The sequence below is a fragment of the Vespa crabro genome, chromosome 2, assembly GCF_910589235.1.
Source record: "Vespa crabro chromosome 2, iyVesCrab1.2, whole genome shotgun sequence".
NCBI classification, from domain to species: Eukaryota; Metazoa; Arthropoda; class Insecta; order Hymenoptera; family Vespidae; genus Vespa; species Vespa crabro.
Window position 1 is genome coordinate 6,375,499 of NC_060956.1, and position 23,338 is coordinate 6,398,836.

A 23,338-nucleotide genomic window follows, 5' to 3' on the forward strand; every position below is an offset into this window, starting at 1 on the left:
AACATTTTTCTCAAACGAGATGATCAACTTTTGAGAAAATTTCATTTTTATTTTTCGAAGACGAAAAAAGAAAAAAGAAAAGTAGAAACATCTGTTCTTTTCTTTTTCTTATTTTGTTTATTTTTTCTGTTTTCGTAATGATTAAGACTCTTTATCTTTTGATAAAATATAAAATAGATTTAGTGTATTGTAATTTTTTTTTCGAGATAAAATTCGCAAAAGGTTATGACAAATGATAAAGAAGACATTTTTAACGAAAACAATTTGAAAATTTTTATTAGCGACCCAACTGCATTTTGTATACTGTCGTTCCACGAATAATTTTGGCTTACGCCCAGTCATTCAATTACCACCGGTACGATGCCATTTCAAAGTTGATCTCTCTTTCTCTCTCTCTCTCTCTCTCTCTCTCTTTTAGTTTATAAAGAATAAGAAGTTTCATTTGATATAATGGCAGAACAAGGTAAATCGGCAATATTAATGGAAAAGTCGTCATCTTTGTCGAACGATTTCGATAGTTTTTTTGAGGTAATTGATTCAGTGTTCGATGTTTGTGTACGTGTAATTTTTAAACAAGCTATAAAAGATACGCTTACAAAAATAATTTGTTTTTCTTTTTCCTTATTTTTTTCCCTTGTATTTGCATGTGTATGTGAATGTTCGTTACATGTATCGTCATTTTAAAAATTCTTTGGACTAATATAAAATGGTTATAACGAAGTTATTATTGTTTTTCTCTCTGTTTTTTCTTTTTTTTTCAAAACAAATTACTCGCGTTCAAGATTTAATAATAAATTTCTAAAGCTATCGTACATATTCGTACAAAAGATTTTTCATTGATTACAGACTATTTAAAAATAATGACAAAAATGTACAAATAAAAAAAGAAAGAAAGAAGATAATAGTAGACAATTAATATAAAAACAGACTCACACGTTCGACGGGACATTTTGTTTAACATATGTCGTCAATCACGAGTAATGGAAAAACATTATTTTTTATACAATTGCGATGCGCATTTATCTTTTCCTCTTATAAATAATATATTTGCATTAATCACATGTATCGATGTATATAGATTATTCGTTGATGAATATATATCCTGCATATCGTAGAAAATGCGACATAATTCGAAGAACATTGTCGAAACGTATATATTGACGATCGATGTGCACTCTTCAGGTCAATTTATATACTCATTTTTAATAAAATGGCGTTACGGTCGGTAAGTTAGAATACCCGCAATTTTTAAATACATTAATTCTACAATATATATGTAATATTAATGTATTGCTAATTAGGATCGGAAAAATGTCGAAAATATTGTTTCATTGAAAATATAATTCGTTTGTTATGCGCATGCACGACAATTTTTTCAAAAAAAAGGAAAAAAAAGCGCGGATGTTACTCATGGGCTAAAACACGCGATTTAATGCAGTAATAATAAGATAATGCAATAAGAAATTTATTAATTTAATATATATTATTAAGCTAACTTTTGTATTTTGTTATTAATATATATTATAAACTTTTTTTTTATAAAAATACATAAATTGTGATATCTAGCATAAAAAACGAAAAACATTTTATTATATAATTTTATTAGTATAGAAGTATATATAAAATATATTTTTATCGTTTAATATATTTCTTCTAATAAATAACATTAATGTATAGTTAATTCTAGTTTTCCAAAAGATTTGATTGTACATCGAAAGTGGTTAAATATTCGTGGATTAATTCTTTGTATTTAATAATCAATAATTATCATAGACTAATTATGTATAATTATCGTTATTAAATTTATTGTCATTTTTATATTCCATTTTGTGTATAAAAAAATGTCTTTATTATTTTTGATAATCTCATTATCTTCGTTCCTTGTTTTTTTTTTTAATTCTTATTTGTACAATTAATATCTGCGTAATAACATTGTTAAAAAAAAATAATTTTACAGAGTTTAATTTTTATTTTTAATTTTATATTTTGTCAATATTATTTACCTATTTTTATTAAAACTACCTTACTATTACTTATCTATTATTAATAAATTATCTTTAAGATTTATCGTTTTCTTATTTAATATAGTAAATTACATTTGTAAATTAGTCCAGTTCATACTATTATACACAGATAGATTCAAAGTAATTTTAGTTATAACAAACGATAAAAAAAAGTGTGCATGTATATATATCAAAAAAGAAATAACATAGGTGATTCAGGAAAAAATGATTAAAAAATGACATTTATAGAACAATTTCTATCGTCTGATTCGTCCTTTAAAACAATTTACATTATAATAAGTAAAAAATATAGAAATAAATATAAAAGTCAGAAATAGTTTTTGTATTATCACAAATAAAGGAGATATTTTGGATGGGTTGTTTGAATATATATTTATTGCATGTTTATGTCATGCTTTTTGTTTTACAAAGCTGTAATTACGTATAAGATAAATGTAACACTTTTATGAATTCTCGGATTTTATTACTAATAAGCAAAACCTTCGGATTATTTGGCAAGAAGTTTGATAAATGAATCTTTTTAAATAAATTTTCCTATCGCACGAAATATTATTAGATAAATAAAGCAATGTAAATGAGAAGCCAAATGTTTTTTTTTTATTTATTAATACACGTGTAAGAATATTCAATACGTGCACGTGCAAATTGAAACCCGACAAAAAAAGCACGTGTCGATTATGTGTGGCTTCCAGTAAACAATACTATCTTTTAAATCAATCAAATCAGATTCAAGGGGGGGTCTATGTTTTAAGGTCAAAAGAATAGTGTTATTCGTTTCGCGTACTTTTCACATTGATCATGGACTTCACCCACAAAAGAGTATATCAGATTCTGTCCTCTATTTTGGAGCCGCTCGAAGCGGATTTGCCGACGGACGAGAACGGTGACGAGGAAGCATAAATTTGCGAAATATAAATAAAATTTCCATTTTTGTTGTGTCTCTTTTTTTTCGTCTCTTTTTTCTTTGAAATAAATGAAACTACTGTGATGCGTTTTTTTAATTAATAATACAAAAAAGTCCAAGTGCCAAACTCTTCGACATATAAATATTGTGTTCGTTTTGACTTTTTTGATTATTGTGATTGACTATTGTGATTGTTTTGAAAATAATCTTTTTTTTATAAACTATATCTATCAAAAATATGAAACGTATGAGCTATCGTCGATCGCAATCTACTGCCGATCTATGTTCTTTAAATGTTATCGATGATCTTATAAACGAGAAATATATGAAAACGTCTAACACCTCTTTTGATATAAGTGTAAGAATTAAAATGAATATATAATAAAAAGAATATCGTGCGTGAATACGTATGTCTACATCAAATTTCAAAATACGTACGATCGAATGTATAAAAATAAAATGATCGTTGATTTTTATAGATCAACAATGATACTTTGATAGAAGATGATGTCACTGAAGATGAAAAGAATTATTGGCCGAATTGTGATACATCTACGTGGATAAGATCGTGCGAATATGAAGTGATCGATCCGATTCCTGGAAATGTTGTTGGTACTGTACCAAAGTGGTTGAAAGGTAGTTTATTGAGAAATGGTCCTGGTAGTTTAAAAGTGGGAGAATATACTTTCAATCATCTGTTTGACAGTTCAGCACTTTTGCACAGGTAATTACGAAAGATTTTTATTACTTTGCAATATTGCGAAATTGTCCGCAAAAAAAAGTAAATAGAAAGTAAATATCATACCTTGTCGTATTATGGAAAAATGATTCGTTTCTTATTCAAATGATATCAACAAAATTAATATATAATAAGTTATAAATGAATGTAAGTCAGGATAAGTATATGCTATGCTACGTTTATCCAGAGTTCTTAATTCATGGAAAATTTTCTCCGGCGATTACAGTTATTACTTTTTAGTAAAGAAAATGTTATATGTGATTGTCAAATTTTACAGAAATCCCAATGAAACTTTTAAATAATATAATTAATTATATTATTTAAAATAATTAATATTATTAATTAATTAATATTTAATTAATTAATAATTAATCAACTGAATAATATAATTATAGATTTGAAATATTGGATGGTAATATAACTTATCAAAGAAGATTTGTACAAACTGAGAGTTATAAAAAAAATAAAGCAGCGCAAAGGATCGTCGTATCGGAATTTGGTACAAAAGCAGTGCCAGATCCTTGTAAAAGTATTTTTAAGAGGTATATATAAAGTTCCTTATTTCATTTTCTACATAATAATAAAAGAATAATGATTTAAAGTTATTTGACAAAAAAATTTATGAAACGTGCTTGACAAGTTATTTATGTTGTACTTAGAGTTGCTGCAGTATTTAATCCATCAGAAAGCATCTCTGACAACACGATGATATCAGTTTATCCACTTGGTGACGAGTATTACACGTTCACAGAATCTCCCATAATCCATCGGATCGATCCAGAAACCTTGGAAACCAAGGGTAGAGTAAGTGACGTCAGAGGCATAAAAAGATTTTATCGTTTCTTCAAATATACGTAGGCTGTACAAATAGAATTATAATAAAAATAATTTTATTATAAAATTTAGGTGAACGTGTCAAATTATGTAAATATCGTCAGTCATACTTCTCATCCTCACGTGATGAACGACGGTACTGTTTATAACGTTGGGCTCAGTATAACTTCACGTGGTCCTGCTTACACTGTTGTTTCTTTTTCGCCATCTCGAATTACTATTGGTAATTTGAATTAAATCTTATATGTTAGAATATAACCCGCTATATTTTAAGAAAAGAAAATACAAAATAATTAATAGAAAAAATGCTTATATAAATAAAAAAAAAAATATATATATATATATATACAATATAAAATATTTATATTTTTTACTTGTTTTAGATGAAATTGGTGAAGAAAAGGAACTAACCATGTTCGATCAAGCAACTATTGTTGCTACTGTTCCATCTAGATGGTTTCTAAATCCTTCCTACATGCATACTTTTGGCATTACTGAAAATTATTTCATTATCATTGAACAACCTTTGGCCATTTCTCTTCCAAGTATGATAACTTGTCAAATTAAACAGGAAGCTACGATAGGCTGCATAAAGTGGCATGAAAATAAAGACGTACGAATATGATTTCTATATTGATTGAAATCAAATATCATTATAATCATATTTATAAATATCTAATTAAAAATTTATAGACACTCATACACGTTCTATCGAAAGAGACTGGTCTGGTAGAGAGAACGTTTTTTGCTGAGAAATTTTTCTACCTACACATTATTAATCAATTTGAGACTCGTGACAGAGATTATATCGTTCTTGATATCTGTTGTTATAGAGATGCAAAAATGTTGGAGTGTATGTACGTTGAAACCATGAAGGTACGTAGATTGATATCCAAATAAGATTGATATAAAAAAAAAAAAAAAAAAAAAAAATGAAATAGATAAATTAAAAAGTAACATTCTCGATAAATTTCTTAATAATTTCTCATAAGAATATTATTATATGATCCTTTACAATTTATTATAGAATTTACATAAGAATCCGGATTACCCCAAATTATTTCGTGGGAGACCCTTACGTTTCATTTTACCAATGAAAAAATTTTCGAACGACACCCCTTTGGAACATAATTTGATAAATGTTAAAACGGTTTATCAGAGTGCAGAAATATTTGAAGGATTCAAACTTGATGAGAAAAGTGAAACTAATAATAAATTAATTGATGAGAATAATTTCAATGAAGATAACAATGGAATCAAAAAAAAGAATGAGTATCACAGTAAAAATCTTCTTGAAAGAAAAGCCACAGCTCATAAATTGCCAAATGGGAATATCTTTGTTAAACCGGAGCTTCTTTGCGATTTGGGCTGTGAAACACCTCGTATAAATTATGATTCATATGTTGGAACGGAGTACCGTTACTTTTATGCGATATCCAGTGACGTTGATATAGAATATCCCGGAACGGTAATTAAAAAGAAATAAAAAATTAACGAATTAAAGAAAAATTGAAATTTTTTTGTTAATTACATGATTTATTATCATTTTATTTATAGCTCATCAAAGTGGACACAGTGAAAAAAACGAAGAAAATATGGTATGAAAAGAATGTTTATCCCAGTGAGCCAATTTTTGTACCCGATCCACACGGAAAGGTAATGTAAACATTCTTTGATAATAAAAAGCAACCGAATAATTCATTAATGTAATTTAATAGAAGGAAGACGATGGAGTGGTCTTAAGTGCTCTTTTGTGGGGTCAAGATCGTGAGACACAAGTTGGTTTATTGATTTTGGATGCCGAAACTTTTGTCGAACTTGCCAGAGCTATTTTCAATACACCGGGACCTGTACCAAAGTGTTTACATGGATGGTTTACATTCAATAAATAATGTCTCAATAATGTTAAGATAACTTAAGTAGATAGATATTTATAATATTGAATGGTCCTGATGGACGCGTTGTATGCTATGAAAAGTTTTTACATTTAAGTTAATCACATAAAACATTTTATGTTTCTTATGTATATTTATGTTTCTGTTTATAATAATACAATACAGTAATGATAACAATGATGGTCGCTAATGTTAAAATGAACAGTAGGTATATTAATTTTTTAATGAAAACGAGATCTAATGTTTTTTGTTTTTCTTTTTTTCTGTTACTAGATTCATCACTAGAACCTTTATTGTTTATGTAATTAATTTTTTTATAGTCATATCATTATATATTGTATAAGAAATATTTTTTGTTTGTTTGTTTGGTCTTATAGAGTATAGTACAATGATTAAATTTCATGAATATCGTAATGAAAACGTAAGCACGATAAACATTTTATTATTCACAATAATTATTCACAATAACGTAATAGTGCATTTATGAAGTGCTATTATCGTATCAATTTGAACAACTTTACTAATTAATTGTTCTCATAAGGATAGAATGCATCATAGTAGTATAATCGGATGGAATGTAAAATGCTCTAGAATCTATGGGTTATTGTAACATCTATAGATAGAGTATCCATTCTGATTAAAAAATTTAATTATGTTATTGTGCGCGTCTTGTTTTGATTTTCTATTTGTTTATAATGTTGACTTATATTAGAAAACATTAAAGGTAGCTTAATTCTACGTTCATGACATTATTTGTCAAAAGATAAAACAGATCATTTATAATTTGATCGATTTTAATTTATAACGATTGTACATGTTTATTATTTAAAAAGTTAAAAAAGAAAAAGAAAAAAAAAAGTGAAAGAAAAAAACATTATTGAATTAAATGCGTATAAGTATTTAAAATTGTCTCATTTGAGAAAAAAATAAAGGTATAAAATTATTATGAATATATTTAATGTCATGATCGTCGTAATAAGACATACCTTCATATGTTCCTTTACTAATGTATCAACACGTGTGATGCGAATGTTTTTCTTATATCTCAATCAACACATTTAACAATTATAATAAATAATAGTCTGGCACAACCATAGTCAGATAGTTACGAGCTAAGGGAGCATTTCATGAGTGCTATATTGTCTTTGTTCTACTTAAATAATTATATTCTTATTTAAATTATGCTTAGTTTTTTTGTTTTATTTTTTTTTTTTTTCTTTCTTTTCATCTTTCCATCTTTCCATCTTTCCATCTTTCCATCTTTCTTTCTTTCTTTCTTTCTTCACAGAGTAGGATACAATCATCTGCCTTTGGCACTTTGAATCACTTTATCCGTTTTTATATTAAATAAAAAAATACATTATTATATAAATTATATCCTATCTATAATAATAAGGAAATCGTGATTCACGATACAATATTGAGCATGAAGCCTTACTTAGAATCATTGAAGATGTATTACTTTGAAATTATTTCTTATATATTTTTTTTAACAATGAATTATATTTATAATCAACGTTCACTATTTTTTTCTGTTTTTTTCCAGTTTTGATTTTCTTGTTTGCATCGCGAATCATTTGGATTCTCACTCATGCTTATGCATTTTGATATACCTATATATATATATAACGCGTATATGTTTACATATATTTATATTACGCTACATTCACTTATATCAATAGAGGACCAAAAATATGTTACCGTGATCTTTCAAACGTACTCATTAAAATAAATTTGTCATTTCAAAATTTTTTGTTAGTATATATATATATATGTATATATATATATATATATATATATATATATATATATATATATATATATATATATTTCTATATGTATGTATATATAGATATGTATAGATAATTGGATAGAATTCCGATATGACGAGCCCTACGTACAAATTAGAGATATCAAGCCATAGAAACCAAAAACTATTTGGTTCGTTTAGATTACTAAAGAATATGTAATGTATGCTTCAATTAGAAAAATATTATGATTAAAAATTAATGTCCAAATCAAAGTATGTAATACTTAAAGAATCTCATTTCTATATGTATATATGTATATATATATATATATATATATATATATATATATATATATATATATACATATATGTATATATATACATATATATACATATATGTAGATATATATATATATATCAGTAACTGTTTTGTACGCCTCAAACTTAAGTACGAGAGGAATATTTGCAAGTTACTGTCATTATGCGATGAAGAACTTGTTGCTTATACATGTACCATAGGAAGATATAAGATCGTAAAAAAAAAAAAGAAAAAAGAATAATGTGGGTAACAGGTAAAAGAGGCGCATCTTGCAAGTGCATCTTCCAGGTCACGCTACCAACAGCGTGCAACGTGACTATCACATTTGTTGTTTCATTTTTTTTTTCCTTTTTGTTTTCTTTTCTTTCTTTACTTTTCTGTTCATTCGCGTCTCTCTCTCTCTCTCTCTCTCTCTCTCTCAGACTTTTTCAACTTTTTCATTTTCAATCGAAACAACGGAGTTCATTGCACTGACGTTTTTATTTTCTCCATCAGTTTCACTCTTCACTAAACTGGAATTTGACGCATCGACATGCGATTCTGCGTGCATCGGCAAAATTCCTGCATTAGCGTCTTCGATAGCTTTCCTCAACTAAAAAAAAAAGAACAAAAAAAAACACAAATATAATAATACCATTTACTCTAATGACTCTTAAACTATATCAATAATCATATGTCTTGTTTATAACAAACCTCTTTTAATGCCACTACTCCGACCAACCTTCCAATAGCTGTCACATACGCATGGTTTACACCAACCATGCTAAAAAGACTATGAACTTTTAGTAAAGATGTTCTTTCTACAAGCTGGAACGGTGCTGGATCTATATGACATCTGGAAAAGTCTACTTCGAGAGCCATCTCACTTTCTTCCCATCTTTTCTGATCCTCAGCTGACATATCGATTACTCTCTCCCTTGGCTGAAAAAAAATCATACATAATAATAAAAGTGTATTGAAATAATATAACTTGTCAATTTATCGAAGAATACTTGCCAATTGTACTTTTTTCGATGTAGCTGGACTAGAAGAAAGCATAGGTTGATGTGCCTGAGCATCTATGCAATCTTGACTTTCACGTCTGGTAGTAGTACCCATTTCTGGATCTGGATCAACATCCTGCAAAGTTGCTGATTTTCGGAAAATCGCTTCAAAGGCTAGACGTATTCTGTTAAGTAAAATGACTTTTAATAATGATAAATTGAAGTTCTTGAAATAATAATCAAGAAAGAAAGAATAACATTGATTCACCTGCTTTCTGCTCCAGTAACCGTTGTATACGGTGTAACAGCTGGGCTGACTAGTGGACTAAATCCTTTCAAAGTAAAGGAATTGGTTTTCTTTAAAATAGATTTCTTTGGTTGGGTCCCGAAGACCGGTGAATGATACGTATGCTAAAATAAACGATGAATTATTCATATGTAAATAATGAATATATTTTGCCTAAAATATACTTATCGGTTAAAGTCTGACGTCAGGTTAACACGACTTACATGATCCGGCCCACCACCGTTATTTGCCGACATCGTTAGATCATTAACACTTTGCCTTTGCATTTTAAGAATGTCCGGAGCTGGGATAACTTCAAATCTGGAAGGTCTCCTTGTTTTTTCTTGTTCTCTCAATTGACGTTCCATCTCTTCTCTTGCTCTTTCCTCTGCTTCTTTGTGCCATTTTTGTGCGACCTAATATGCGACAAAAATATAACAAAATTATATAAAGTTTAAAAATAATCTTCGAATATACAAATAAAAAACGTGTCATACTTGTAATCTCCTTTCACGTCCAATATGTTTTTCTATTAATTTGATCAATTCAAGCCTTTGAATTGAACCCAATAGTATCATTGATTCTGGATTATCTACCAGTGGAAAGCCACGAAGTTTACGATTCTCCTTAAGTATCTCTTTGAGTCTTTGATAAGTGATGCCGTGCCAAATGTATTTCACGTCACGAACCATGAAGTCTTCGACGTAAACATTATACATACCTGAGGATCGTTATATATTATTTTTAAAGCTTCTTAGATAGAAACGCATTAAAAGAAATTAATTAAAGCTATAATGTTACCTTTTTAATGACTCCAAAGGGAATGCTTTATGAGACAATTGTATGAATTATGAATATGATCAAAAAGGATATATTATAGGAAGAGGATAATATGGAATGAAAGATAAGAAAAAAATAAATAAAAATACATAGAAAAACATACCTGAACTCGACGGCAGAAGATCCGGTAGATAAGGTAACTTTTTGATAAGTATAATGCTATCGTATATGCTTGGTTGTAAAAGTGCGGCGATCGCATTACTGATTAAAACTGCTATCATTATTGGTACTATATGAGTGATTTGTCCTGTCATTTCGAAAATGATAACGCTTACGGATATGGTATGTGTTACGGCACCAGAAAAAGCAGCTGCTCCTACAGTAGCATAACCACCTAAATAAATCACATAAATTTCATGTTTTGATTTATCTATTATTTATTTATCGATAAAATATAATACATAGGTAATATTAGTTAACAGATAATATATATCTGACGATTATATACCTGGTATAATGGGAGTGATAATTCCACCATATCGAACACCATGTGGAAACCAAAGGGCCATAGCCTCGCCAACGGTTCTTCCAAGTGCTGCACCGATTTTGAAAACCGGGATGAAAATGCCAGACGGTACAGGCACTGTCGAACTTATGATGGAAAAGATGAACTGGAATCGAATCCCACTCTTTCTATTGACTGCATTCATAATATTCCCTTATATACGAGCTCTCTTAAAGAACGATAGAAGTTATAATACACGTTACTATTGTTTACTTACAGTGAAGAGAACGTAGCTCAGGAGACCAATGAAGACGTCAGTGTATGGGGTCGACCAATGCTTGACTATGTTGTTTTCTTCGACGCCCAAGTTATCCTTCGTCCACGTGAAATTTGTGAAAAGCCCAAATACTTGATCGTGAGTATTCAAATCACCTGCCATGAACTGACCTAATCCCAATGGGAACGATACTGATGATACCAGAAGGGATACGATACCAGGATATAAAAAGCGACTAGAAAAAAAATATAATCGAAAAAAGGTTATCTAATCTCTATAAAAAATTTGTTATAAAATTTCAAATAATGCTCAAAAAGTTAAATCTTACTTTTTCTGAAGGAAACTGTTCATACTCTTATTTTTTCTCATAAATATAACATATTGACGATGCAACCATACATAGAATGCACCACTCAAACCGCTTCCAACACCAATAAGAGCGAACACAAAAAGTTCATAAGGATCGAACGGGAAGTCCATGGTAAAATTAGTGACGAACATGGCCGTGATAGTTTCTTCTCTTTGAAACCATATAGCTAGGAGTCGAAACATCGTGGCACCACAAACGGCAGCGAAGAAACCACGCCAATAATTCCGTACTGCGAAGTAAACTGTGGTGACTTCGATGCTGAAGAGGACACCACCGATGGGTGCCGCAAAACATGATGCGACACCAACCGCACAGGCTGCAGCCAACATTTCACAATTTCTACTTTCATTTTCATAAATGCCTTGAAAACTGGTGACTAATTTTGATAGGAGAGTCGCAACGATGCTGGCGATATGGACAAATGGACCTTCCTTACCAAGTGGCAAGCCTGAGCCCAAAGTGGCTGTTAAACCGATCACCTATTCATAAACAAACAATTAATAATCAATCAGTTACAGTTTGTCCTTGATATTAAACAAAATTGCAAAATGTTGACCTTTGCTATTAAAGTCCGGAAAGTTAAATACTCCTTCAAAGCTACACCTCTTAAAATCGTCTTCATTTCTGGTATACCAGAACCTATACTCTGTGGTGCCACGATATGTACAAAACCAGCACTGAATAAAATCAGACAAACGGGCAATGACACCCAAGCGAGATACTGAAGCGCCGGATGAGACGTCAGATCTTGATAGAGCCATATTCTAGCTGGTGAAATAAACAAACAGATTATTGCGAATACTTAGGTATACGTATATATGAAAATGAGTATAATTTTTAAATATTCCTTTACATAAATATTATACATATATTAGATATAATTGGACTAACCGTTGTTGCACATTGAAATCCCACGATCCATGGCATAACTTATGAGTGCCATGATAACACCCAAAAGCGCTAGGAATACCCAATCTTCGCCCAATCTAGCTCCTGTGTGTTTCCAAGCGAAGGCAAGCAAGGCCAAGAGTTTTCTACACAATGGACCTCTTCGAGATTTTCGAAGATCCTCGGCCCTCGTCTTGTCGTACTTCTTTCTTGCCTTATCATGATACTTGAGTCTTCTTGCCTCTTCTTTTGCGTATTCACCAAGGTCCTTCGTATAGCGACCATACATCTGTATAAAAATCGAATGAATATCGAATTGAGATACATTACAATATATTTTTCTCTTCACATGCAAATTATAACCGAGAAAATACTGAAAGGATAAACAAAATGCAATGAAGCTTTTGTGCTTATTATTACAAAAAAAAAACAAACAAAAAATAAAGAAAGTAAAAAAAACTAACTTTCAATCATGTTTTTTTTTAAGAGCACATTGATAGATCTTTCAATCATTTCCTAACATGCACGTTTACTCTGTTTATATCTTTAAATATAAACATGAGTAAAAAAAAAAAGAAAAAAAAAGAAAATTATTATTATTGATTGACAAACGAACCGATTGTGTTCCGTTGCAAATTCGGCGCGGAACTGTCGACAAATTTCATCCATATACCTATTTGATTTCGATTTACCAAATATTTTTTGATCTAACAAATTTTTATCTAATCCGCTGAGATCTATCTAATAATTAAGATCACGATATATCGAAACAACAAATATTAGTTATCTTTAATTTTCGCTTATTAACCGAGAGATCTCGATCATCGTCTACGATACGATCACTTTTTTCACCTTTTTTGCATTTTTATCGCTTCGAAATTGATCATAGAAAAAGAAAAAAATTTAAATAACGATCGAATAAGTATCGAGTATAAATTTTAAACGAATTTAGAGATTTCGGATTAAAATAAAATTTTCTATTAAATTTGTCGATGTTGCGATTTGAAACGTTTTGCACACTTATATTATGTTATATGTGCCTCAAACATATGATAGAAAGTATTCAACTATTACACATTTATACGATCGATGATCCCATAGAGAGGTTTCTCGATTATCTATTCCAAAATTAAACGGACGCTGAGATAACAACGAGCGATATATAATTTTAAGCGATATATTATCATTTATCCTACGTTAAACATATAACCTATCATTTATGATAAGAAACATCGTTATCGTTTAGAATTTTGTGCGGTTCATTAGAGATGACGATCAAAATACATTTGAGTTTATGTTTAATATAAATTATGAAACTTAATATTATTATCGATATTATCATTGATGATTATAATGACAATGACGATCATGATGATGATGATGATGATGATGATGATGATGATGATAATAGTAAAGATGATAACGATGACGACAACTGGAATGGATGATGCAAAGAACATTTAAAATTAGACGCACTCATAGCTAAAAATTAGTCATCTAAACAGATGGAGGATATAATAAATCATCATTAGATATTGGATAGTATAAACGAAGTTTTATATATACATATACATATATATATATATATATATTGGTATATACATATATATATATATATATATATATATATATATATATATATATATACATACCAATATAAGACGAAATATACACCCGTGTACAAGATCCAAAAAATATATAGAAGAAAGCAAACAAAAAAAAATTTATTGTTAGAATGATATTAGATAAGTACGAAATTTTTATGAGTAAGCAACAAGCTTACACTCACAATGTAGTCATCATTACAGACAAAGTATGCCCTATTAAGGAGAACGGCCGGCATGAAAGCTGATAATATTCTCCCAAGAGATTTAAAAAAGATGGGACGACTTCGATTAATTAAAATCGTCAAGTCACCGACGACGAACTTTTCCAGTTTTCCAACTTTTGCTTGATACTTTTCGTCGATAAATCGCACATCCTTTTTTTCCTTTGCCTTTTTTAACCGATCGATCGTTTTCGTTATCAAAATGTTTGATATATCATTAATCGTTGACTCTTAAAAAAAATTTGTTCTAGATAGATATAACAGGTAGATAAGAAAACGATTATATTGAGAGACAACACCTCTGATACGTATCTCGGCGAAGAATGTTCCTTCAAATTTGGCAAGTCAGTTAAATCAGTTTGTTATTTTTGGCAGACTCGTAGTGATTCTCCGTAGGTTTAGCGGCCTATCCTTATTGTTCCTTGCTCTTGGCAATCACGGCAGAATGAGAAATAGAAAGAGAGAGACAAAGAGAGAGAGAGAGAGAAATATAGGAATAGAAGATGATAGACGGATAAATGACACATAACACTCAAAGTCGCACTACGATGATAATCCTATAAAACGCATGTTCTCGTTTTTTCTCCTTCCCCCGTTAGAAATGTATCCTTCTTTTTGTAGATCTTCACTATAAATTTTTTTCTTAATTTTCTTCATCGATCATTATTATCAAATAAAATTAAACCCGGTCTCATAATTGATTCCACATATCCTTGTCGATTCCTTATCAATAATCTTCCTTCTTCATAAACGGTGATCATTTCCTTCGAAAAAAAAAAATTTACTTCTCCTTTCCTTCCTTCGAACGCACACAATTTTTTTTTTGTATTTTCTTTTATTTGTCCTCTCTTGTTCTGTAATTTTTCCTTCATCAGAAAACAAATTTACCGTCCACACTTATTTGCATGCCGAGGAAAACTGCGGACGACGAATACGACGACGACGACGTTTTCTTCATCGGACCTCCACTACCAAGATATTTGTTGAAAATTGGCAACGCGCTCGAAATTCTTATTTTTAGCGATTTCTATAATGTGCAACGTTAAAGGGCGTATCCCTATTGTTTACAATGATTTTATTCTCTTTCGATAGACTCCGCCAATAATCAATTCATACTTTGTACGAATCTTTCTCTTATTCTTTTTCATTTTCTTTTTCTCGTTGTATCTTTTTTCTTTTTCTTTTTTTCTCTGATCTCCTTCTAGTCTCATTGCATTTTCAATTGGGTAGCTAAAACGGTCTATCGTACGTTGCCTAACATTCTAATAAACATCTATATATTTACCTATCTACCTAACTAACCATTTATTTATTTGTCTCTTGTTTACCATTACATCCTTCGAATTTGTTGTCAGTCATTTTTAATGTTTATATCATATTTATAAACTCTCATTTGATATATAATAAATAAATAAATAAATAAATATATATATATATATATATATATATATATATCGTATATATATGTAGTATGATTACGAAAAGAATACAAATTGTTTAATTGATCGGTTAAAAAAATCCTTTAAAAGAAAAGAATTGGATTTATCAGTAAAAGTAATCATTTGCATTATATATAATGTAGTGATCGCAAAAGTAATAAAAATGATTTAATTGATCGCTTATAAAAAAATTGTTAAAAAATAAAAGGACTACGATTTATAAGTCTATCCATATGCGGAATCATAGAATTTTCGATAACACCTAACATCAAGCGTCGTCGTTGTCCTACTGGGCAATCGGCCTCTAATCCAATTTTAGTAATTAGGCCTAACCGATTAGCGATACAAGCCATTGGCGCGTTCACGCGAATAAAGTTCCATTAAGATGTAATGGAACCCTGGCGTCCTCTTTTCTCGAAAACCTACAGAAATAAATTTCGAGGTAACATCCTTCCCCTTCCCTTCTCCACCCTTCAAATCTTATTCTACAGATTGTCATCTATACCACATTTGATGTTACATAACTTATACCAAATTTTTAGAAAACTTATATTATATTTAGTGATCATTGTCATCTCTCAAGAAGTGAAAATAAAAAGGAATTTCAAATTAATCTGATTGGTTTTTAACCCTCCATGACGTCATGTAATTTTGTATTCGTATTTTATATGTATTCGTATTTTGACAAATTTTTTTTATCACGAAATTTATTGTTAGTTTACATTCGAAGGTTAATATTTTTGCTGATTATTAATTTTCCGTATAAATATTTTATATAATATTTTTATATAATATATTTATAATAGCTTAATGAATATTATCTACTTCTTAAACAATATAATATTGTATATATTTACATAATATAATATTTGTTAAGTAGAATTTTTACGTGTAATCTTTTTATATAATATATTTTTATATAACGTTTGCTAATAATAAGTTTGAGTTATATGGTGCGCATTTATAAATATTTGAAAAAAATTTTATACATTAACTTGCAAAATATGATTCTTGTAATACAAATATAATAAAATTTCAACATCAAATTGAAGTTATACTATAAGTTTCGGATTGTATAAATTATTAAATATAAAAAAAAAGGTTTGGTTTATAAAATTAGGCTAATAAAAAAAAAAGCTAAGCTCATGCGAGTATACCAAAATGCATATACAAAATACAATGATTTATTATATTTTCCTATCCTAAATGAAATGATATGTTTTATACTGATCACGCATGCCCCATAAGCTTGCAAAATCTTTTGAAATTTATTAGAAAGATCAGACACCGCACGTGCGCGCGCGCTTACAATGCGTTAAAGTTGCAAGGTCGATGATATTCTCTAGACAAGGTTGACTAGTCTGCAAACTCTAACTGCGCTCCAAACTTTACGATCGTAGATAAAATTTATTCATTTAGTACGAAAAACGCCATATGATTAATTAACCCTCTATAACTCAATTTTGTTCCTTTTTTTATTTTTTTTCGTATCCAACAAAAATTATATTAACGCGAAATTTATAATATAATTCATACATTAATATAATTGTATCAAATAATTTTAATTAGCTAATTTTTAAATAAAATAGTTGTCTAAATGAACAATTATATTATGTAAAATTTATAATATAAATTGTCTCATAATAATATAATTATAGTTAGTCAGATATTATAAAATAAAATAAATGAAATAATACAGTTAATTAACAAAAAATTATATAATATGAAATAAATATAGTATAAATATAATTGATATAATTAACAAATATTGATTTTCTCATGATGAATTAATTATAATATAATAATTTTGTGATAAAAGGATAAAATAAAATTTTAAAAATCGAAATTACATGATATTATAGAGAGTTAAAAGTACCGATTTCGTGGATGCGTGTAAATTTTGTGATTGACATGTGTGACATTTTCGTGATTTGCATAGATAAAAAATAATCAAATCAAATCGAATTAAAAAAGAAAAAATAAAAAGAAATGAGAAAGGTAGAGATAGAAAAAGATAGAGAAATGAATCTAACGCAATTCGAGCTTATAATCTAAACGTGTCGTTCACGAAGATTGTTTCACGCGAATCACGCGGTGCATCTAAAATCGAGTCACGTGACGACATACATATATCTCGCGGTACGTTTATTTCAAATGCAGCCTCGTTCACTTGGCGATCGTTCAAAGGTCGTGCCACTTTGACCATCGTGCCGCTTGTCGCTTTATGGACCGTGGAAAATCTCCTGGACCAATCATAATTCATCATCCTTATTCCAAATTTTAACTATTGTCCAATCTCAAATTAACGAGATATATTTTGTTCTTGTTTTTTATATGCATATATATATATATATATATATATATATATAAAATATATATATAAAAAATATTAATGAAAATTAAAATTATATATACATATACATATGCATATAAAAATATATATATATATAATTTTAATTTTCATCAATATTTTTTATCGAACAATCATTTGTAATATTTTGAATAATTTTCATTGTTATTGTAGAACTTAGTCGGAAAAGAAAAAAATTTTTGTAGAAAATTTTGATACAAATGAAGATATCAAAGAAATTGATCAATAGATTTATGTAAAAATTATAAAAATATATAAAGGAGAAAATGAAAAAAAGATGAGTATTGTTCTCGTTGGCAAGCAAAGATCGCTCGTCTGCAATTCGTCTAGCGGCAACAATGACGATTTAATTATAAAACAGACTGGCGTTCATTGGCATCGTTCGTTTTCATCCTCCCCCAAGGAAGTTACCTAGTGTCTAACGAAACGAAATCATAGTCTAGAAATTTCTCTAAAGAAGAAAAGAGAGAAGATCCGAAAGTGGCGATTTTTCCTCGTAATTTCCAACTTTTTCTTTTTTCTTTCACATTCCACTATTTTGCTAAGAGGGGAAAAAAACTTTCGCAATGTTTGTCCAAAGCAAATATTATTACATTCTTTGTGCCTTTTCAAACATTCCTTCATGCTGGCGATGAGATTTGTGAGAAACAGATAAATCATGTCTTACAATCGTGTTTATATAGTCGAAGGGATCGAAATCCTGTTGCTCCTCTTCAGGACTTGGTAGAGGACACGGGTAGAAGGCTTGTGAAGGTCTGATAAAAAGATTTTTCTCAATATTTTGTAAGAAATTATAAGAGGAGATACACGAAAAGAAAAAGAAAAAAATTGAAAAGAAAACATGTTTAAATAAATTTCTTACGAATAGAAGATTCAATGTTTCACAGATAAATCTACTAAATAAAAGATTCCAACGTTTTATAGATAATTTATCAATTGAAAATTCAATGTTTTACAAATTATCTATGAATAGGGAATTCAATGTCTTATAAATGATTTACGAAAAGAATTTTATTTACGAAATTTACGAAAAAATGATTTACGAAAATATTTTATGGATAATTTACGAATCTAATATTCCATGTATTATAGATAATCTACCAATTGAAAATTCAATATTTTTACAGATTATGAAATAACAATGTTTTACAGATATAATCTAGAAATATGAAATAAAATATTTTACAAATGATCTATTAGAATGAAACGATGTTTAATAGATAATTGACAAATAAAAAATTTTTATCCTATAATAAAAAATTTTTTAACAACGGTATCCCATGCAAAATAAAATTAAACGATTGATCACTACCTATGCGGCCTATTTCGCCGATTTTCCTTCAACTTGGCCATCAGTCTCGTAAATTCCTCCCACTCTTTGTCAACCTCTTCCTCATTGCCCTCCGGATGATGATGATGCAGGCTCTCCTCCAAGAGTTCCTTCTTCGTTGTTTGATTCGCCATTGTTAACCAGTATATTACGATTTCGATTTCGTTTCAATCGAAACTTAGGTAACGGCTTTAGCGCATTATAATCTATCATTAAAAAAATTCGATTCTGAAATCTCACATTTTGAACAAGAGAAAAAAAAGAAAAAGAAAGGAAGAAAGAAAAAGAAAAAGAAAGAGAGAGAGAGAGAGAGAGAGAGAGAGAGAGAGAGAGAGAATGAATATATAATTTTTGAATCCAATATTTGATCTATGCATTCTATCGATAAATTCGTAAAGATTCGAAACAAATTTTAGAACAATTATAAGAGTTAATTATGCAATATAGATATCAATCGAAAATATCGCTTAGTAGCTTGTTGAAAGAATTAATTTTTTTTCTTTTTTCTTTTTTTTTTTTTTAAACAACGACACGATAGATACGATTTACTCTCACGAAAGGAATAACGATCGGCATCCGGTCGGAGAACGATTCGGACGTGTGATCGGAGCTAGTACGTAGGAAGAGAACCTTGCAAAAGTCATGCGAGAATAATCGACTATATTTCTATATTTTTTTCATTTTTTCTTTCACTCTTTCCTTTCTTCATATTATTTCATTCCTAATCAAAATATTTTTTTTCTCTTGCTTACACTTATTTCTTTATTCTCTTACTCTCTCTCTCTCTCTCTCTTTCTCTCTCTCTCTCTCTTTCTCTCTCTGTCTTTCTCTCTCTCTTTCTCTTTCACAATTGTTATGAGGATCACACTTTTTTTTGTCTCTTATGAAAACCACTTGTCGACATGATAAAAAGATAGAGATAGAAAGAGAATGAAAGAGAGAAAAAGAGAGTGAGAGAGAAAGAGAAAAAGGGGGGAGAGAGAGGGAGATGGAGAGAGAAATAGAGAGATAGAGAGAGAAAATGATAGATAATGAGAGAATGAGAATGAGAAAAAGAAAAAGAAAGAAAGTAATGGCAAACCGTTCAGAGATCGACCTCACGGCAGACGATCTAACGCGAAGCGTCAGTGAGTCACACACTGACGACGAGAAGAGAGAGAGCGAGAGAAGGACCTAGGCTGCTCCAATTTACGAACTCATCAGCCTCACTCTGCCATCCCCGTCGTCGTCGTCGTCGTCTTGTACAACTCGTAGCATGCAGATACACACACACACACACACACACATGCACACAAACACGCTTATACATAGTACTATGTGTGCAAATAATTTCCCCTACTATGGCCAATTCAAATTATCCATTGTGTTAGCGAACACCTCTGTGATCTTATCGCGGAAGAGAATTGATTTATATGAGAAAAAATCGTTGAAAAATTTTGAACAATTTTTTCTCTATCTTGTTCTTTTTCCTTTTTTCTCTCCTTCTTTTTACATCATCCTCAATAACGTTATCTCACGTAAATATAAGTGATCGAGATATTCGAAAATATTGTTTCAGTTTATTTCTTTTTTACAATTTCTGTTTTTTTTATTGTTCAGCATATAGATGTATCTTATTTTGCTAGTCCAGCGAAGTTCTTTTATCTCTTCCGGCGATTACCTCAAGAAATTGGCGGTCGTTAAGTGACCTGCCGTGGACTCATTAACTTGACCGAGGGTCGCCATATAGCAACCAACTTCATATGATGAATCTTTTTCTATAGTGATTTAATAGGTCGAACGGTGCTTCGTTTAACGGTGTTCAATGATGGACAAGTTTTACGCTGATGCGTTTTTTAACGTTGATGGAAAAACAAAAAAAAAAGGAATAATAATAATAATAATAATACATTGGTATATGGTATATATTTATCGAAGGTAGAATATATGTATTATATTATCGTTTGGTGTACGTAAGGTTTCTAGTGCCGACTGTACGAAAGCCATACACGCAGCAATTGAACACTTCCCGAGAGGCCGAGGGCTCTCGTAGGATGTTGCCTTCAAAGTCACCGGTTATCATATCGTTTGAAATTAACGCGTAATGCGATGAGTGTCCGTCTTAAATGGGTCCAGTCTTCCCGAGCACGTGCGTATACCAAGAGATCACTTTGCCGAGATCATTCCGCACTAATCGATCTCTCTCTATCTCCAATTTTCTTCACATTTTTTCAAAGATAAATTCATATATATGTATATCTTCGTTTAACCGTGTTAACTGTATAAATTGAAACCGAAAATGAAATTTTGTTCGAATTGATTTTATGAATATTCTATTTTGTTTTACGAGATATAAAATCATATATAATTATGGAATCGATTCAAGCGAAGAATTTAATCAATTTATTAATGAACTTTAATAGTTATGATCGAATTAGAAATTTTTATTATAAGATATTATATTTGTTTAATCGATTTTTAAATAATATTATAGATAATAAATTTATTTTAATGAATTTTTTATATCGTATATATAATAAATTTATAAAATGTGAAAAATGTTTAAGACAAAAATTTTGATTGTAATATATTATATTTATTCATAAATGAATGTTTCATCATTCAAAATGGCACTTTTATTATATTTATGAATCAATTTGATATTAAAAAAAAAAAATATCACTTACAACGTTTACGTCAATCGATTTTGGTGAAACTTTCAATTATTTGTTTACAAAAATATTTTTTCTTTCGGAATAATCGAAAAATCCAAATTTACGTATGTGTACGTACCTCCAACTATGTAAAATCGCTAAACCCGATGGCAAGAAGCTCACGAGTTGGATCGTAGGATCACGGTTGGCCGATTAAAAAACAACTGATTGCGAAGAAGCAAATTGCTTCTTCTAACGAACTGGTAAGAAATTCCGGGCAGAGTTATTGTTAGTCGCGCGGGGCCGTAATGAGTTATAAATTTACTTATTTGAGTTTGTCGACTTGTGTTTCTTCATGGAGCAAGCAAAATGGTGTTAAGATAGCGTTGCTTGAGATAATGCATACGAAAAAGGTTACCGACAACGCAAATTTTCAAAATTTATATCCAGCACAGTCGGATAATAACAAAGAGAAAAGAACAATTGGGATGGGGATATTGGATTAGAATCTTAATTAGAATCTACCGCCTTTGTTTAGAATGATTTTTTTACGAACAATATACTTGAGAATCGCTTCGAATTAGAGTCAACAATATTTTTCCTTATTTTTCTTCCTCTTACATCTTGATAAATCGATTTCTCGAAATATTTTAACTTTCCCATAAGAATGTTCTTTAGAGAAATAATAATGTTTCCTTGATCCCTAGAGTTTAACGATGTTACAACGATGACGTCCGTCCGAAGAAGATACGTACATACATACATACATATATGACTCACTACTCATTGTTGAAATGACGCTTTTTATGAGTACACAAGGTGGTGTCATATGAATCAACGATCGACGTTTACAAAGATACTATAAATTATTAAAAGAAATTGTACAATTTTTATTATTATTAACTAATACGAGACTTGCGATACTCGCGATACTTGCCTACGAACGAATAAAAGACCAAGAATCGGTCCCATGAGTTCCATGACCCTACACCACCGATGTATTAGACCATTGAATTAGTTAATGTCAGTCACATGAAGCGGCAATGAATTAGTACCCCGAGTCGAATGCGTCAACAGTGCATGCAATCGCATTTTGGATAGGATCGTTTGTTCAATTACTGTGTCTTCCTTCCTGTTTAGCTTGTCGACGATGATGCACCCTGCTGTGATTTTTACGTCTCAG

At 29.8% G+C, this 23,338-nt stretch overlaps 2 protein-coding genes and 1 long non-coding RNA gene across 14 annotated transcripts in view; 1 reads left to right on the forward strand and 2 right to left on the reverse strand.

Moving 5' to 3' along the window:
- LOC124422114 (carotenoid isomerooxygenase) overlaps positions 1 to 7,578 on the forward strand; it is a 7,901-nt gene extending 323 nt beyond the window's left edge. The window contains exons 1-10 of one of the 2 annotated variants that reach the window (XM_046958140.1): positions 1 to 528; positions 3,408 to 3,652; positions 4,063 to 4,209; positions 4,327 to 4,471; positions 4,574 to 4,724; positions 4,885 to 5,114; positions 5,195 to 5,377; positions 5,529 to 5,969; positions 6,059 to 6,157; positions 6,220 to 7,578. The exon at positions 1 to 528 is cut by the window's left edge and continues 323 nt beyond it. In XM_046958140.1, the coding sequence (XP_046814096.1) occupies positions 451 to 528; positions 3,408 to 3,652; positions 4,063 to 4,209; positions 4,327 to 4,471; positions 4,574 to 4,724; positions 4,885 to 5,114; positions 5,195 to 5,377; positions 5,529 to 5,969; positions 6,059 to 6,157; positions 6,220 to 6,393 (1,893 nt within the window). In that variant the 5' untranslated portion in view covers positions 1 to 450 and the 3' untranslated portion in view covers positions 6,394 to 7,578. Of the gene's footprint in view, positions 529 to 2,289; positions 3,287 to 3,407; positions 3,653 to 4,062; positions 4,210 to 4,326; positions 4,472 to 4,573; positions 4,725 to 4,884; positions 5,115 to 5,194; positions 5,378 to 5,528; positions 5,970 to 6,058; positions 6,158 to 6,219 lie in introns of those variants that run through there. The other variant, XM_046958139.1, reaches the window with a different exon arrangement.
- Positions 4,387 to 5,045, reverse strand: LOC124422120. Its single transcript, XR_006941794.1, has 3 exons — positions 4,913 to 5,045; positions 4,612 to 4,763; positions 4,387 to 4,526 (listed from the first exon to the last, which is right to left on the reverse strand). It is a non-coding gene; the product is annotated as an uncharacterized LOC124422120 (long non-coding RNA).
- The window catches only part of LOC124422113 (chloride channel protein 2), a 31,497-nt gene continuing 14,977 nt past the window's right edge, over positions 6,819 to 23,338 (reverse strand). For 5 of the 11 annotated variants that reach the window (XM_046958131.1, XM_046958132.1, XM_046958133.1 and 2 more), the window contains exons 3-14: positions 12,558 to 12,843; positions 12,223 to 12,434; positions 11,625 to 12,145; positions 11,297 to 11,531; positions 11,023 to 11,185; positions 10,678 to 10,908; positions 10,232 to 10,455; positions 9,959 to 10,150; positions 9,717 to 9,859; positions 9,462 to 9,633; positions 9,159 to 9,386; positions 6,819 to 9,057 (exon numbers count right to left, since the gene is read on the reverse strand). In XM_046958131.1, the coding sequence (XP_046814087.1) occupies positions 8,884 to 9,057; positions 9,159 to 9,386; positions 9,462 to 9,633; positions 9,717 to 9,859; positions 9,959 to 10,150; positions 10,232 to 10,455; positions 10,678 to 10,908; positions 11,023 to 11,185; positions 11,297 to 11,531; positions 11,625 to 12,145; positions 12,223 to 12,434; positions 12,558 to 12,843 (2,781 nt within the window). In that variant the 3' untranslated portion in view covers positions 6,819 to 8,883. Of the gene's footprint in view, positions 9,058 to 9,158; positions 9,387 to 9,461; positions 9,634 to 9,716; positions 9,860 to 9,958; positions 10,151 to 10,231; positions 10,456 to 10,677; positions 10,909 to 11,022; positions 11,186 to 11,296; positions 11,532 to 11,624; positions 12,146 to 12,222; positions 12,435 to 12,557; positions 12,844 to 14,337; positions 15,309 to 18,859; positions 18,948 to 19,504; positions 19,729 to 20,603; positions 20,758 to 22,294; positions 22,414 to 23,338 lie in introns of those variants that run through there. The other 6 variants (XM_046958126.1, XM_046958127.1, XM_046958137.1 and 3 more) reach the window with 6 other exon arrangements.